Genomic DNA, 17296 nt, shown 5'->3' on the forward strand with positions numbered 1-17296 from the left:
AGATGTTCCTCATGTGACCTCAGACATGGGTGCACGCCGACATGCGAGCTTCTTCTGTTCGGCCTGGCGTGGATATTGCGAAATGCGCTCCCACAGTCCATGACTCGTTCAGACATGATGTCTACCGTGGGCACGCCTTGTACATCTCTAGTGCACGCGTGTTGCAATGTGTTAAACCTGCTTCCGCAGCTTTCCATTAGCGTCGTCGGAGCAGACGGAAAGCAGCAAAGCAATCGTGTAGAAACAAGATCCGAGCCTCTAGAAACTCTTGGGTAATTTGATGTCTCTTTTGTTTCTGCAACAGATTTGCCAAACACGGGCAAAGCTGGCGGAAAGCACCACCAGGAGAAAAATCCCACTTCACAAGCTGCTGCTGAAACAAATAAAAACTTGTGTTGAATTTAGACGATCAGCGTGGGCTATAATGTTGGAAGTTGTGTTTGTCTGGAAGCAGCGGGAGAGCATTTATCTTTCTGTTGTCTCTGTTGTGCGCCAAATATGAAGCTCACAGAGAGGTTGGGAGACATGTGGAGTGAAGTGATGGGACAAGCAAAACAAATGCATCCGTCCTGCTGTCTTCCCTTGCAGCTCCATTATGAATAATTTATCCAGGATGACGGATGTTTGGGAGGTTTGGTTCCCCGGGATCACAACTGTAATTGAGTATGCTGAAGGTCAAAGACTCACTTTGAGAAGATCAGGCTTTTTCTCACCATCCGCATCCTGTTGAGTTATTTCTCAATTCGATCAAGTTTCGACGCAATTCTTTACATAAATGCGTAAAAAATTATGTCATGTAAGACGGTTAAGTTGGGCTAAAGAACTGTGGCCTAAAACTACGATAAGAGTTTGCGATGATACTGATTCCTCATATCGACCATGACGTTTGCACAAGAATCTACTGGTATCTGCCAGCTACATGCTTTCTTCTCACTTGTTGATATACATATCAGTGTATCAGCTAGTTTAACAATAAATATTTTAATACCATAAACAGAAAAAAATAGACTGCGACTAACATGAGATATTCAAACTATGCAATAAAAACAGTAATTTCTAGTAAAAATATTGACCATTACACTGGTTTTGTATTGCAAGAGGGCTTTTAGTGAAATTTGTGTCATAATTCTCGTTACATAACGGCTCTATTGCATCATGGCCTCAAAGCCTTAGAAAGGATGGACCTCAGCAGGCTGTGACGGTTGGTGAGACATTGCTTAAAGTACTTTAGGGGCTTCCAAATGTCTCAAAACTTTTCCTCTTTTGAGTAACAGGGCTTGAACTCTCATACTGCATTATGCTCCTTAAACCCGAAACAAATCTTTTATTTAAAAATTCACAGTTTTTACCTGATGACACTGTGTTTTTATGCTCTTCGGAAAAACGCTCGTTGCCAACTCAGATGTGACTTTCTGTAGAGCTCCTGCCGCTCTGCAGGAACTATGTCCAAGAAAACGACAAAGTTTTTTATGATTTAGGCTGAATAATCATAATAAAAGACCAATGGGAACGCTTTGAAAATAAATCCAAAAATCTAGTTTTATAGTTGCAGAAAAGGAACTTTTTGATCAAACATTTTTCTGCCCATAAAATGGCGTTTATCTGTGGATCATTTTGCCATAGATTTTTTTTCCAATACACAAGATCGACCCCCACCACCCATAATGAATAACCCCCCTCACCCAACTCCCTTTCTGCATCAAATCCTATTTTTAATCATTTTTATTAAACGCTAAATTGCTAGATGTGAAAAACTGCATATATTTTTCTCAGTTGAGACTACAGCCGCACAGCGATGGATGTGTGATTTATTTCCAGCAAATGACGATTTATCGTATTTCGGGCAGATACTCGAAGCAGTGTTTTCAGGTAAATACCCCAGGGCGGTTCAGTTAATTAACTCACCTGCTCAGCGTCCTATTTAAGCCAGGTGGGCAGTTGTTCATTCTTTCTTACCTTCAGCGCTCATTCTTCGCCCCACCCTCCTCCCCGGCTTCCACCTGTGGGCTCCGTAAAGGGGGGTTTTGTTACCCGAAAGTTTTATGGAAATTTTATGGAATTTTATGGAAGTTTTATGGAATTGAACGGAGCCTTATGCCAAACGAAAATATGTGAATGCCAACTTAAAGAATGTGGAAAAATGTCAAATAAATATTTCTTACTGCAAGAGTTGTCTGACTGAAAAATGACTTTCATTTGTTCATTTGCCAAAAGGAGCACTACTGCCTGCACAACCATTATGTCATTATGCTGCATATTAGCTCCTTGATGAGACAAACTTAAAGGTATATTTTCAGCTCAGACCTTTACCCTTTCTTTTAAAATGTTAATAACATCTTGTATTGAAATACAAGAAACTAGTAATTACATTCTTGGAAACCTGCAGCCTCTGTCGACAAAGATGGTTCAAAACGACTTGATTAGAGCGTGCTGGTCAGCAGGGAGGCCGCCCTCAACGCCGCAGAGCTAAGGGAAGATTCAGGGCCATAGAACTGGTGGATATTTTCCCCTGATGGAAAAGCTGCTGGGCATCTGTTAACAACCTGCTATTACTCCTATAGGAACCTGCAAAGTGGAGTTGGGCTGCATGTTCCATCACCCAAACAAATGCAGGAGAGAGTGATGGATGAAGGGCTGAAGCCCAAGAAATCAGGCCCATCAGGTGAGATGGTTCTCAAAGTTCTGCTCACAAAATATACATCTGTTTATTTAGTGTGTGAACACGCATCTGCCTTGAGTTTTCAAGACATATTTAGTTAAACAGGTAACTGATTTTAAATAGGCCATCTAAATCAAACTTTATTTATAAGCACGTTTTGTACAGCAGTAATGAAAACAGACTTGAAGGAATTTAAAATGACATCATAACTCTCACAGAAGGCCCTCAGCCCCAACAAAATGACACATGAAATGACACGTGAATAAAACTCAAAAGAATTGAAATAAAAAACAGAAGTGGAAAGCTGGCTTGATGCTGATGTAAGGATATGATATCTGGGGATCTGTTCACACTAGCGCCCGATCACGTCACCGTGGGACGACTCCTGCTCAAAGCAACAGTCCTCCTATTTCAACTACCCCTTTCCCATGAAAAGGGTTGGTCACTGTGAGGGGGATCCCCCTGAGGAAAGCACTGGAGGTAAAATAAAATGTAAACAGACTAAAATATGTTAATAAAAGTAGAAACAGAGGTTAAATACAAAATGGTCCTTGCAGTCTGTGACTGCTGTGGGCCACAATTATTAAATAAATACATACATAAGCCTAAAGTAACAGGTACAAATCAAAGATAGATTTAATCACAAAGAACAACTGACTACAAAAAGTCAAAATAGATTAAATTGGTTACATATCACATAAATATATTTCTGAATTTCAGCTAAAAGCCAGATTAAGCCCTAACCCAACCACGACAAAAAAAGAAAATCAATAAAAACATGTTTTCTGTCTACTTTTTATTGTGCTAATGCAATGTTTTTAAAGAATTGCGCTTTCAAAATGCACCCAACCATTTAGTCAAGCAGACGAATAAAGGGTTTAAAAAAGGTTCGTCCTGAGCCTTCCTTTAAATACAGTCTCTGATCAGGCTCTCTGGAAAGTGTGAATACATTCATCTGTCATCAACAAACAAGCATAAACTTCATATACAAGGGAGCAAAAAAAGCAGTCTGCAAGACGTCCCACTTAAAAAGACAAGTTTGGTCTGTCATGTCATCATAGAAACACCTCCTTTGTTGGGGACCAAAATGAAAATAAATAAAACAAAATCCAGAAAATCACGTTGTTTGATTTTTAAAAAATGTATTTGTATAATTGAGCAGAAAATAGAACACAAGTTCTCCTCAATACTTTCTTGGGTTTTCTGCAGGTCTTCACCAGGTTTAAAAACACTGTAGCTGCTATTTTGGTCCCTTCTTCCATGCAGATCTTCTCAAGAGCTGGGATGTTTTGGGGCTGTTGCTGGACAACAATCACTTTCACCACCCTCCACAGATTCTCCATTGGCCAGAAACGGGCTAGAATGCTCTTTTAAATGTTTTTACATAGCCACCCCTTGGTTGCCATGGGGATGTGTTTGGGATCCTTGGGTTAGGGTTAGGGTTAGGGTTACACTGTACCCACTGTACCCATGGTTCACAGTGGGTACAGTGTTCTCAACATTCTTACTTCTCCAAACACGTGGAGTGACATTTATACCAAATAATTCTATTTGGTCTCGTCTGACCCTTACCTATTCTCTATCACAGTTGAAGAGTACCAATGATAAACATTACCGGTCTCTCATATTCTTAAGTGGGACAGCTTGCAGAATGGGTGACTGACTTTGGACGGAGACTGTTTTCCTGAGACCAAGTAGAAAAAAATCAGTCTCCACAGGTCAGAAGTAAACCAGTATCTAATGTGCCCCTCAGTCAAGGACCAAGAGACAAGAGGAATCAGAAGTCAGATACCAGAAAACATATCAAAAACCTTGGGAGAGCCCAACTTCAGGCGCCATTCCACAGGACTTTCATCCTTGAGAGAAATCTGGGTCAACACTGAGACTGTTCATCCCTTTAATGAAGATCACTGCAAAGTGTTCTCTAAACTAATTAATCGACAGTCTATTTGTTTGGAGATCTGTGGATGACCAGGTCTGATAATCACCTTGTTGCACCTTAGTTTTAGGTTCACTGGCCGTTTATTTTTTGTGCAATGTGGAAAAAGGAAGCTGTTGTTTTTGTTGGTGTAGTAAATTTTGATTTAAATTTTGCATAAAAAACACTATATTGAAAATAAGGTGCGGAAAAATAATGTATTTAACAGTTAACAGTAGGCAGACAGTGGTCCTCCAGCTGTAAGTTTCTTATTTGCTTTACGTTCCTGGGTTGGTCTGCTAGACTCTTGGGCTCCTTTAGCCCATCGCGTTGACAGCTTCACTGCAGCTGCTTTGTGTTACGACGAGTGATTTCCTTCACAATGTCACCACACATATTGATAATCCCAGAGACAAAACTGTGTAATCTGTGCTGTTTGACATGTGTGATGTCAACATGCATGTGTTGGATCTGATTATGAACAAGGCTGTAAGCGCCTGTAATGTTTTTATCACTGTCAGAAGCATGGCATGATCTCCAGTTACAAAGGCGGATAAAAACTCTCATGCACTGAAAACAAATGCAAAAATATATGTAATACATGAAACTCAACATAGAATATTATTATGTCCTGCAGCAGTCCTGCACTGTAAGGGCCGTATATATTGGCAATCCTTCTTTCTTATGGCACCCTTTGAGGGAAAATTTCACATCCAAAATGTGCACGCAAGTAGCAAATGAGGTTTAGGCGTCGGGGACGACCCCCCGAAAACTGATGACATCACAGCAGGAGAAACTGTCGAAAAGAAGGAATGGGGGCAAAATCTCGTGAAGCACAAAAAATACATTCTAAAACACACGCAAGTTTTAAAATGATTATGGGATGGCCTCTGGACCTACTGCTTGTTGGCCATTTTGTGACTGGTTAACAATTCAAATGGTCAGAACCAAAAGCAGATGAACAGGTATAAACCTGACAAACCCGCTGAAGGTGGAACAACTGAAACTTCTCTCAGTAAGCACACAGACATGGAGGGGGGACTGTGAGTGCAAGACTTTCTAACTTCAAGTTGAAGGTGAAACTCCAAAATCTCCTCAGGCTAATATTTGGTATCAAACGGGGAGTTCTGTGGAAAACAATGGGACAAAAAAAAAAGGACACAAAAAAATATTAAAGCGACTTAGAACTACATTGGCCATTTTCATTGACTCTTCCAACGATGTAAGAGACGGTGTGGTACTAAAATGCAAAACAGATCAAGTTTTGTGGATCTATGATTGCATTGCTTGATTTTGAAGGCAAACACTTTCAAGGACAAAAAAAAACAGCTGAGAACTTTATTGTCCATTTTCATCGTCTCTTCCGACGTCAAACTGCGTTATTTCTCTGGCGATATGCTCAGCGATGGCTCTGCTGCTGGCCACGATCAGCCTGCGAGACATCAGGTCAAATGGTCCTCCTGGTTACAGAGATAAGTTAGGTTCCACACCTTCTCCCTTCTCATGCGGTCAGATAAGTAACTGGTGGCGTCCAGCTCCAGGCCTCCAGGGCCACCGTTTTCCAGGTATCTCTGACCCCGCAGCTTCTTCTTAGAACAACACACCTGCTTCAGCAGGTACAGCAGGGATAACTGGAAAACAGGTAGAAGAATGGCCCCTGAGGCCTGGGGTTGGACTGTAAAAAGTGTAAAAAGTAGAAAGTGACCCTTTGGAAGCAGGTTGGACCAGAACTTTTCTAGCAATTTGCTGCAGGAAAAGAAAAGATATTTAATCTGAAACATGAATCTTTTGAAATGCAAGAGATGTTGTACCAATTGAGGGAATGATAGAAACTAAAAACAAAGAAAAGCTTGATTTAAAAACTAGATAGAATACGTTCCTCGCTTTATCTCAACAATCTGGAATGACTTTTCATGTAAACTCACATAGAATGACTCATCACTTCCTGTCTGCCATAAGTTATAGGAAAAACCCAAAGCTAGTGTTGCTACACAATGCATGTCTACTGCATGAAGCTCTGAGTCAGCACGTCCCAAGCCTGGGGCATTTCCATGGTTTATCACGGTGGGAGGCGGTTTCATCCCCGAGCGTCATCTGGACAATCTGGAGTCCTGAGAAACCAACCCTTTCAGGTGGAAATTCTTAAAGGAACCTGAGGGAGTCTCAGTTTTAACAAATCATTTCTGCATGGTGAGACTGAACTGGACGCAGACGAAGAAGAAGGTTGTAGAGTGATGTCCAGATATTTAGAAAAGTTATTTTTTTTAAATAAATGTGTTACATGCAGCCAGAAGGGAAGCGTGAGTGGCGTGTAGAAGCCGCTAAGCTGGTGAGGGCGGGTCTAAAGGAGGTGATGAAGGCGAGGGAGGGTGGCGCCTACGGGCCATACAATGCCGCTTGTAGCTTTTAATTGTTATTTTTGTTCAACAAAGCAAAACTTTTATTAAAAGCTCCAGTATTTATCTATTAAGTGTTTTCAGATCATAAAAGCTGTCATTTTATTCAATAAAATAACTGCATCTAAGTTACCCTAAATGAAACCACAGTCTATTTCACTTGTAAAATCCGATCAAATTGAATAAATTTCTATGATAACCAGTTCTATTTAAGTAAAAGACATTTTGATTTATGTTTTAAAAAGATTATTTAAGTCAGTTACTTTTATCGTCCAGAGATCATGAATGCTAATTTAATGGTTCACAATTCAAATGTTCTGGATTTGTTACGGTCAGAACCAAAAGTGGCGGAACAGGTATAAACCTGACAAACCCGCTGAAGGAAGAACAACAGAAACTTCTCTCAGTAAGCACACAGACATGGAGGGGGGACTGTGAATGTAAGACTTTCTAACTTCAAGTTGAATGTGAAACTCCAAAATCTCCTCAGGCTAATGTGTGGTGTCAAACAGGGAGTTCTATGGAGAACAGTGGCTGGCACCTTTTACTGGTTAGCAGGTGATAAAACTGAAGTACAACAACACATTTGAATTCACTTGGAAAGGTACATTTTCAATCGGAAACAGCCAAACGAGAAGCAAAACTGAGAATCTCATCTGTCTTCTGCAGCTTAGAAGATCAGAGTTCGCACAAATGCTTCCAACTCCGATCGTCCTTTGGTCGGCTTTCAAACTGTTCCCAGTGGTCTTTTAATCGTGATAATGCCATTTTTCGGCAAAATCAAAAAATCTGTAAAAGACACAGTTTCTGCAGAGCAGATCGTAAGAAACTTTTCACGGAGTTGTGGGCGGGACTGTTGGCGTGGAGTAAGCCTGCCCCCCACACATTCCCGTTACCCATCTGTTTACACAATAACACTAGCTTACAGTCCTTCACACCCCCAACCAAAAATGACTAGTGCAACAGAAATGGCGAGCAATATTGAAGCCATCCAGCCTGGCGCCAGATTCTGGCTCAGAAGAGTAACACAAAGACGGCCGCGGAATTACTTGCCTACAAGGGGACGCATCAGAATGGAGCGGAGCAGGAAGCCTTTGGCCCGCCCCGTGTATCTTCTACAACATTGAGAAGCTTCTCTTAACTGCATTTTTTTGGGTCTGCTCCTGATTCACAGTGATTTGTATATCAGAAAACACAAAGCTGGTGAAAGCAGTCTGTAAAAAAAACAGGTTGGGGTAGTTCAGTCCACCACTGTGCATGTGTGCTGCCTGCACAGTTAGAGGGGCAGGGGAATTGCAATGGAGAAATTTACATGGTGTAATGGCTTTTATCTCTGCAGTAAATCACAACAGTAGCAGCAGCTTTTACCATCAGAGAAAAGCCCATTTTCTGTTTATTTGCCTTTTTTATTTGCTGCAAGAGAGATTCTTCTTGTTCAGGCTCTTTCTTTATAGATTCATCATTTTTCTGGGTCAGAGCTCCACACCGTGGAGCCAGGCTTCTATGAAGATGAGGTGAGGGGGTTTAGGAGCTGAGATGAAGAGTGGTGACTAAATAGCTGAAGGCCTACAGGTGAAAAAACACATAAGGGTTTGTTTTTATTTTGTTTTCTTTCCACAAGAGAAGCTCAATCCTGCAGGAATGTTAAAGGAGGCTGAGAGATTTTATTATCTGGTTCATGTTCATAAGGCTGCATGCGTGTTTCTTCTATGAGTCATGACAAAGAACTCGCATGTTAAATGTTCTGTCAGCATTTCCTCCAGAAAAAGAAGAGGAATAATCCCATTCAGTCTGCAAAGATCCTGTGTGCAGGCTGGGACAGGTTTCTGCAGGTACACGCTATAACAAACACACGGAGGCAGAAGCAAAATGCACAGATACGCTTTTTATTAGTATTGCTCCTTAAATACATTCATACAAACAAGCACACTTTCAACTTTTCTGCGTATTAAGTTTTGGTCTCGATAAAAGACATAAGTTGTTTCTATCCACCGCTGCATTTATAAAAACAAAAATGAAAACCAAATAGCTTTAAATAATTTAAATAATTTGCCAATTGTTTAGTTTCTGGCTGAAGCAATCTTAAAATAAGTACTAACAAATAAATGCATTTAGGTCCTGAAACAGAAGGGATTTATCGTAAATGCCTGCTAAAATTAGACGGTGTCGTGCTAAAATGCAAAACAGATCAAGTTTTGTGGATCTATGATTGCATTGCTTGATTTTGAAGGCAAACACTTTCAAGGACAAAAAAAAAAGTCTGAGAACTTTATTGTCCATTTTCATCGTCTCTTCCGACGTCAAACTGCGTTATTTCTTTGGCGATGCGCTCAGCGATGGCTCTGCTGCTGGCCACGATCAGCCTGCGAGACATCAGGTCAAATGGTCCTCCTGGTTACAGAGATATGTTAGGTTCCACACCTTCTCCCTCTGTCATGCGGTCAGATAAGTAACCGGTGGCGTCCAGCTCCAGGCCTCCAGGGCCACCGTTTCCAGGTATCTCTGACCCCGCAGCTTCTTCTTAGTACAACACACCTGCTTCAGCAGGTACAGCAGGGATAACTGGAAAACAGGTAGAAGAATGGCCCCTGAGGCCTGGGGTTGGACTGTAAAAACAGTAGAAAGTGACCCTTTGGAAGCAGGTTGGACCAGAACTTTTCTAGCAATTTGCTGCAGAGCAATCAGGCAATTTTAGATATTCAAACTCTGTAAACATTGAGTCGTGGATGCGGTGTGAGTTACGATTGGTGTGAAAGTACTTAACAGGATCCAACAAATGTCCAAGAAGTGTGTCTTCAGTTTGGAAAGATGCAAGATCTTTTTCCTGACACTCCAGTAATATTTACAGCAGTGGATGCAGTTTATTTTGCACAAACATGGACGTATTACTGGAGGTAATGATGCGAAAATTTAACGTCTGTTGCTAAACATGAGATGACATCACAAAAAATAATTGAAATATCTGTGTTTGCACTTAAAGCAACGTGTTTCTAATAAAAAGCATAAACATTTTATGCTGAAAAGCGATAATCCATTAGGCGGACATCATTACACATCTTTCACCCCTCATTGAAAACAGCTGCCGTTCCTCCATCAGGACCACACGTTTGTACGAAGCGGGTGGACAAAAGCCGCGTGCGAATCTCACACTTCATTAGAAGCAACATCTTCCGTAATCATCCAAACAAAAAAGGACCCGTGAGCTCATCCAGTTACCGTGCAGGGTTTAGTCTTTTAATAGCTCTGCAAATGACCTGCACACGCCTGACAAGACAAATTTCAGCTTTGTTAGCACTCTGAATGTCAGGACAGAAGCTTCTTCTGCAGCTCAACTTTTCTGTTCTCAGCCCTAAAGCAGCATCTGCCGGTTCAACTGGAATTTAGGGGCGAAGAGATAAGAAACAGTATCAAGAGTGTTTCAGAAAATAAGCAGGAAGGGGCAGACTCTCTTTGCCGCTTTGTCCTCCACCAACCTTCATATTTGGGACGGTTTTTGAAAAAGTTGACCTTTAGTTCCACAGCGACTCACCTGAAATGTCCACGATCACGCCGCCAGCTTCGCTGACCACCGCCGCCCCTCCTGCCATGTCCCAGCAATGGATGCCCATGTGATAGTAGGCGTCCGCCGAGCCGCACGCCACCAGGCACATGTTTACCGCCGCGCTGCCCGGAGAGCGAATTCTGGAGGCGGAAACGTGACGTTTGCGTCCAAATACCAGCAAAAGTGTTTCTATGACGCACCAAATAAAGTCCGGGAGAATTTGGTTGGGGCAACTTTTTTTTTGCACTTTAGAAGTTATGAAGTTATGACAAAGTTTTACCTTTAAAAAAAGAATCCAACCTCTTTATTCTCAAATATTTTATTTTTGAATACATTTGTTTTTACAAAAAATTAAAAATCTACCTTTTTTTTCTGTTCTTTAGTGGACGTTCTGGTTTCTGATTGTCATTGAATGGTTCAGATCAGACTGAGACCACCACCAGAGATGGGAGGAACCATTGCTGGGTTCCTGGTCCCGGTCCGCTTGGCTGTATTCAGAATTATGGGGGGAAACAAACTCTGGTTCACCTAAAGCGAACCAACTGTGTCCAGTCTGAATAGACCCTAAAATCTACATTTATTTAAATGTACCTGTCCTTTTTTTTAAATGTAGATTTTCATACAACTCAAAGCTGATTTGCTTCTGCGGCGGCATCTCATTTTTTTTTTTGTTTTTTTTATCCTCTGTAAATCCTGTGTCAAACAAAAACTAAATTCTTCACAGAAAAAGTGTCAATTAGAACTGGATACAAATATATCTTCACTGCAAGTTTCAGACTCGATCTGAATCGTGCGTTTACATCACGATCAGGGATCATCATTTTAATCAGGGCTGTATATTTCAAGCTTATTATTTCAAATAAATGGTCGAGTAAAAGTCTGCACATCATGAATGGATCAGAACTTTTTATTCTAGAGAAGCTAGTTTGAGCAGGAGCACAAAAACGGGTTTAGCGCGACGTTCACAGCTTTGCCCTTGTGGGTTCAATAACTGTCATTTCAAACTGACAGCAAGTGTCTCTATTGGTTTGTTTTGATGCAAACAAAGGCCTACAAAAGAGAAAAAGACTGTTTTTTTTTTATTTTTGTTAATAATGGGACCTGAACAGAGAGATGGCAGTGAGAAGTCCGCCAAGGGACCGTCTACAAAGTGCAAGCTGAGAGGAAAAAGTGATGCAAAGAAGAAGAAATATCAAAAGTGTATCAAAAAAAAATAAACAGTTTCATTGATACTCATCATCATATTCAGGCTCCAACAATTATTTGGAGGAAATTCATGTTTAGATTTTAAGAATTTGTTATGGATATGACTCACATGTGATCACAAATGTTCAATAGTTCTGCAGTCACTAAACTTTCTCTCATCACCATTTTTCATCTAGTTTTACCAGATAAAAGTAAAAAATAACTAGTTTTTCTAGTTAATAGCTGCACTATTTTTACTTCAAGCTACTTCACAGAAGTTTAAGTGTTGAATGAAAAAAGATAGAAAATAAAAGCAAAAATAGGAGAAAACCTGAATCTGTTCTTTAAATGTGTTTATTTTCTTTATGTTTCAAAAAAGTATCGGATCAGGATTTCGATCTGATCCTTTCACCCCTCCCCTAAAGAAACACTTCTCTCTTTTTCTTTCCGTCATTTATTAAGTGAGATCTACTTTTGATGAGTTTAAAACACGAGTTGTGCAAAAGGTCACTATTGTAACAAATCAATCGATTTAAAAAATAAAAATAAAACTGGTTTTCCGGCTTGTGTCCGGCTCTCTTTAAAGGTTACGGTGTGAAGTTTAACGCACATTTTTCTGCAGGAAAGATCCAAAGTGAGACACGCCCGTTTGAGACGGGCCGGCGGCGTGGAGCGACTCCCTCCGATCCCGACCACCAACTGGACAGAGCCGAGCCGAGTGGCAATGTGGGTTTTTTCTTGGCAAAAGCGAGTCGCAGACGTTTAATTAAGACCTAAGCAGAGGTGCAAAATGCATCTCTTTTCACAGGTAAAGATCAAGTCCTTCAGTCTGGATTTAAATGAGATTTGCTGCTATTTTTATCTGCGCTCTGCTTGTATTTTTAGAGGAAAGTTGCTGTGATTTTTAACCGTTTCCATCACTCAGATGAGGATTTTTATTTCCACCTTTAGAGAAGCAGACGTGTATTTACCCGTGAACGGGAATGGTGAGGATGGTCCTGATGTTGGCCAACATCCGTTTGAAGTGTTCTGGATCTTCCTTGAAGCCCATTTCTGTCAGGACCAGAGATTTGCTGATATCTTCACAAGAAAAGAAAAAACAACAATTTCTTTATTTCCTCAAGAACAAATCCAGTTCAGAGATTGGACAGAATCCTGTCTCCCCCTGGTGGATGGACCCAGAACTACATCACCACCCACCTTCTTGTCCAGACACTTTGATGGGGTCTCCGTTGCAGAACGCCCCCTTCCCTTTGCGCGCTGTGTACATTTTGTCCTCCACGCAGCTGTACACAATCCCAAACTCTATCTGAGATCAGGGAAACCACAGTGACTGATGCAGAAATCCACAACAAAAAGTCCGTCTGCTCTCGTTCGGCCTACCTCCTTCTTCACCGTGAAGCCGATCGACACGGACACAAACGGGAACCTGCCCAACACAAAACTCGTCTTTAATGAGCCGCGTTCAGAAAAAAGCTCCTATTAGAGCTCGGCTTTCATCTGGGTCGTCTCATTATCCCTGACAGCGAGGACATCCAAGAGGGGAAGCTAATTAAAAGATAAAAATAGTGAAGAGAGTCCCACGCAGGATCGCGTTCCTAACGGGTGCTGGCGGTCTCTAATCTCGGGCGGCGGTCGTACCTGTGGACGAAGTTGGTAGTCCCGTCGATGGGGTCGATGATCCAAGTGGGATTATCAGTCAGAACGCTGGGGGCGCCCGCCGCTACAGACTCTTCGCCTATAAAGCTGAGAAGGGAGAAAAAGAAAAATGCCCTTCTTCAAAACATGCAGACGATGCCAAACGCTGATCCCTGCTCTTCTGGATCAGCTGATTGCAGGTTCCTACTGAGCCCAATCAGAACCAGAGTCCTGGTCCACACAGTACCTAAAGCAGGTTAGCTCGTGCAGGAATCCTCACTCTGGTCCAGTTCTTACCAACCAAAACCCAGCGAGAGACGCCAAGTCCCACTTTATGTAAATGTAGCCGTTAGTCCATTTATTTACAATATTTACAGTAATTGAATCATAAAGGTGTTATATTTTTCTATAATAACAACTTTAACTTCTTTGACTTTTTAACATCAGCACAAAAGAAAAGATACTTTTAAAATAAAATGCTGGCTGTATGGAATAAGATCCTCCCGCTGTAAACATGACATCTTCTGTTATCGTGACTTTGATGATCCTTCATCCTTTTTCTCACAAAATCTCCACAAAATACAAAAAAAAAAAAAAACACTTTCAGTTACACTTTTTGTGTCGTTTTAGTTGGATTTTATTTTCTTAATTCACCTGTTAGGAATCCTTTTTGTTTCTGGTTGAGTGTGAATAAATGTGGGTAAGAAAACAAAAAAGGAAGGAAGGGTCTTCTAAAATAAAAAATAAAAAGCTGATTGATGTCGTTCCTGGACTTCCTGCTCTCTAAATCCCTGGAGAACACAAGGCGTCAAAAAAAAAAAAAAAGAAAAGTTCAATTAACTTTAAAATCCTCCGGGGTTAAAATGGTTTAATTCCATTTGTTTTTGAGCCTGAAATAACATTAGACGCAGCAAACAGGAAATGACACTTTCCTCTTCTTCTAACATTCATAACGTTCATTACAGAAAAACGTGTTACTCCAGACATAATAATACTTTCACAAGTGTTATTTGACATCAGACAAACCTATTCATTTGGCCAACTAAAACACATTAATCCAAAAATATGAGTCAAAAATGTTTCCTGAGCTTTCAGCGTCCAGACCTCCACATTTATCTGCATTTTTCCGTTCAGCGGTCCTCTCCAGGAAAGCGGTACCTGTGCGTCGGGTACTTCTCCTTGATGGAGGAAATAATGAGGCCTTCCACCTTCTGGTCCGTCTCGGTCACCAGGTCAACCGGGGAGCTCTTCTGCATGACGGTTATGTCCTTTTGGAGCGCCTCGCAGATCACCTGACAGAAGCAAACGGGACAGTGGGGGGATTTTCCCCGGATGACTGACCACATCTGCTGCTTTAGCTGCTGGAAATGACCACAGACGACCAGACTCTGAGCCTTAAGGAGTTGTGTAGGTGAGACACGACCAGCAGATGGACGCATCCTCGCATGTACAGTTCAGCATCAATAAAAGGTTCATTAAGGCCAGAAGAGGAAACTGCTTTGGAGCCAACATGCTCACGTTTGAGAAAACGTCTCAGAAACAGAAAAACTATTCAGTCACATATTTTGATTTATTCAGGAATTTGATTTTTAGTTTTTTTTTCTATAGGAAACATTCAAACTTGAATACGAAAACTATAAAATGTAATTTTGTAATTTTTTGTTTTACTGTCACTGTCCACATGCACATAAGGAAATTCAAATAATTCACCAAATCAGTGCATAAAACAGCAAACATGTAAGTTATGTGCAAACCCTATGCTGTAAAAAAAAAAAAGGAATATTGCAGATAAAAACTCAAAATTTGGGGAAAAAAATTATATCAGGATGAAACAGAAAGATATTCAATAAAATAAAAAAAGATTATCATGTAATGTTTGTGATTAACGTATTTAAATTTCTCTTAAATAGTTTATTAGGTACGACAGAAGCTGACAAGTATTTAGAAGTTGCTTTACAAACAGGAGGAAAATGATAGAAGGAAACTTGTTTATCTGCCCATTTTGCATTTTTTTTTGTAAAGTGTAAGAAAGGAATTTTTTTTTAAATGCTTGTTTTTATTAACTTCTTTTTTTATTAGCAGAATTTGGCAGAATTTTAAATTTGAGGTTAAAAAGAACAACTTCAATCATTACAAACAGACACGACCCAGGAAGGTTTCCCTACTTCACCTAAGGGAGCGGACTGTACCAAATGAGGGGAGGGGGGGGAGTTCAATGAAAATGTTTGGTTTCTTCACCTTTCCAGCCCGTTTGGTGACCTCCACACAGAAGTCCATGCACTCCTGCCAACGATCACTCATGTTCACACAGATGGAGAGGAGCTAAAACTGCAGAAGAAAAATAGGGACAAAAGCAGAATTTGTCTAATAAGCGCATCACGCTGCAAAAGCATCCGTTACTTTAGACTGGCATAAATTAGCTTACCCTGTTAGCTTGTTGCCAAAACAGAACGAAATAGTTGAGGGGAAAATAATAACTATGCCCAAAAGTGTAAAAAAAATCCAAAAGGGATTATTTAACCCACGTGATTTATAAAATAAAAACTAGGAAATTATATTCAATCATTTCTTTGGGCTAGTGCTAATCCCACCCACCTCTGTTCTGAATGGTTCTGACTGTGAAGCGCACAGAGAAGAGCAGTGGGTGGGGCTTGTTTTAAAGCGTACTGCTATTGGTCAGTCAGAAAAAGCGGAAAATAAAATCTTTGCCGCTATTGGTTCGTCGTCCCCCCTCGATCTTTAAGAGACTAAACCAAGCGAAACAGTCTGCTTGTTTTTTAAGACAAGAAGGCAGATTATTTGTATTTTCTTTATGAACAAAAAATAAATTAAAAACACAAGAACTGTAAATAAAGACAGAAAATCTTGTTTGGTTGCGGAAGGGCTACACGCAACTCCTATTTTCTGCCAGTAGGTGGCAGCATACACACTATAATCAATGGAGACCGCCTCTTCTGGGCGAAAATAATCCTAAATCAACATTTATGACTTACATTCTTCTGCCGTTTTATACTCTCGCACATTGCATGCAATTGTAACAGCAGCCAGTTACATTTTTTATGTTATCTTGGGGTTTTATTTTTCTTCAAAGAAGCAAAAAACAATGAGGTGCAGGGATGTCTAGGACTGCAGACGCAAATGTAATTTTAGAAGTTCCTTTTTTTCCTTCTCTATTAACAAACAAATGAACACCATCAGATGCAGGGGTCTGCAACACTAAACGAGCCACTGGGGTCTGTTTATGACTGTCCCAAAACCCAGCGAGAGCCGAAAAGTCTGACTTCAACATTTTATGTTTTTCTTTTTGTTTTGTTTTTTGCGATTAAGCCATTTTATGAATAAATTGTAGCTTTTAAATATTTTGAAATACATTCAATTATCACAGTGTTATATTTCTGTCTCTATATAAAAAGTTTAATGAACTGTACTTTTCATACACAGGTTCATTTCAAAATGATATTCACCCCATGTCAAATAAGATCCTCCCGCTGCAGCAGATTTACCTAATTGAAGATGCAAGAAAGTCAAGCATGACATTTTTTTATCATCACAAATTCTCCTTTTTTATTAAACACAAGCATCACAAAATTAGTGTAGAATCACATTTTTTAATGTATTCATGTAAAAGTAATTATCCCCTTAAGGAAGTGTACCTCTGAACAACAACCAGAGCAGAAGGAATGTGTGTTTTAAGATCATCTAGTAATTAAATCACTCTGACAGTAAAGTAAACCCTTTAGCATTATTTTTCAGTTATCTGACATGATAAAAAAACAATAATAGATGATAGAATGTAATTAAGAGAACTTAATTGACCAAACCCGATATTTATTGATATCGTTAGCATTTCTCAATAAAGCCAAAGAGCCAGACAGACGTAAAAGCAACATGTTTATCTAAATGCAGTGAGTTTGTGAATGAATGACGGGATAAAAATTTGTCTAAGGCATATTTTACCA

The 17296-nt window shown here is 40.2% G+C and overlaps 1 protein-coding gene across 2 annotated transcripts; it reads right to left on the reverse strand.

The window, feature by feature from the left end:
• Positions 1 to 8838: 8838 nt before the first annotated feature.
• LOC101166344 (inositol monophosphatase 1) lies at positions 8839 to 15979 on the reverse strand. Of its 2 annotated transcripts, none has more exons than XM_004081162.5 (9): positions 15763 to 15979; positions 15576 to 15665; positions 14496 to 14629; positions 13341 to 13445; positions 13083 to 13128; positions 12900 to 13008; positions 12671 to 12779; positions 10503 to 10654; positions 8839 to 9364 (listed from the first exon to the last, which is right to left on the reverse strand). In XM_004081162.5, exons 2-9 carry the CDS (start codon positions 15636 to 15638, stop codon positions 9243 to 9245), a joined length of 840 nt encoding a protein of 279 aa, XP_004081210.1. In that variant the 5' UTR covers positions 15639 to 15665; positions 15763 to 15979; the 3' UTR covers positions 8839 to 9242. The 2 variants fall into 2 exon arrangements, with proteins under 2 accessions (XP_004081210.1, XP_020568209.1); XM_020712550.3 differs by having other exon boundaries at positions 8839 to 9535; positions 15763 to 15971.
• Positions 15980 to 17296: the final 1317 nt, after the last annotated feature.

Source organism: Oryzias latipes, chromosome 20 (assembly GCF_053564925.1).
Source record: "Oryzias latipes strain Hd-rR chromosome 20, Olatipes_Hd-rR_3.1".
Taxonomy (NCBI): Eukaryota; Metazoa; Chordata; class Actinopteri; order Beloniformes; family Adrianichthyidae; genus Oryzias; species Oryzias latipes.

What these genes read in the sequence shown, in the direction of transcription:
- LOC101166344 (XM_004081162.5), bottom strand. Translation starts at nt 15,638, where the DNA reads ATGAGTGATCGTTGGCAGGAGTGCATGGACTTCTGTGTGGAGGTCACC. An exon ending in CTCACCATTCCCGTTCACGG is followed by an intron (nt 10,655 to 12,670) that starts GTAAATACACGT and finishes TTCCGCCTCCAG; the next exon opens with AATTCGCTCTCCGGGCAGCG. An exon ending in CGTGATCGTGGACATTTCAG is followed by an intron (nt 9,365 to 10,502) that starts GTGAGTCGCTGT and finishes CTCTGTAACCAG; the next exon opens with GAGGACCATTTGACCTGATG.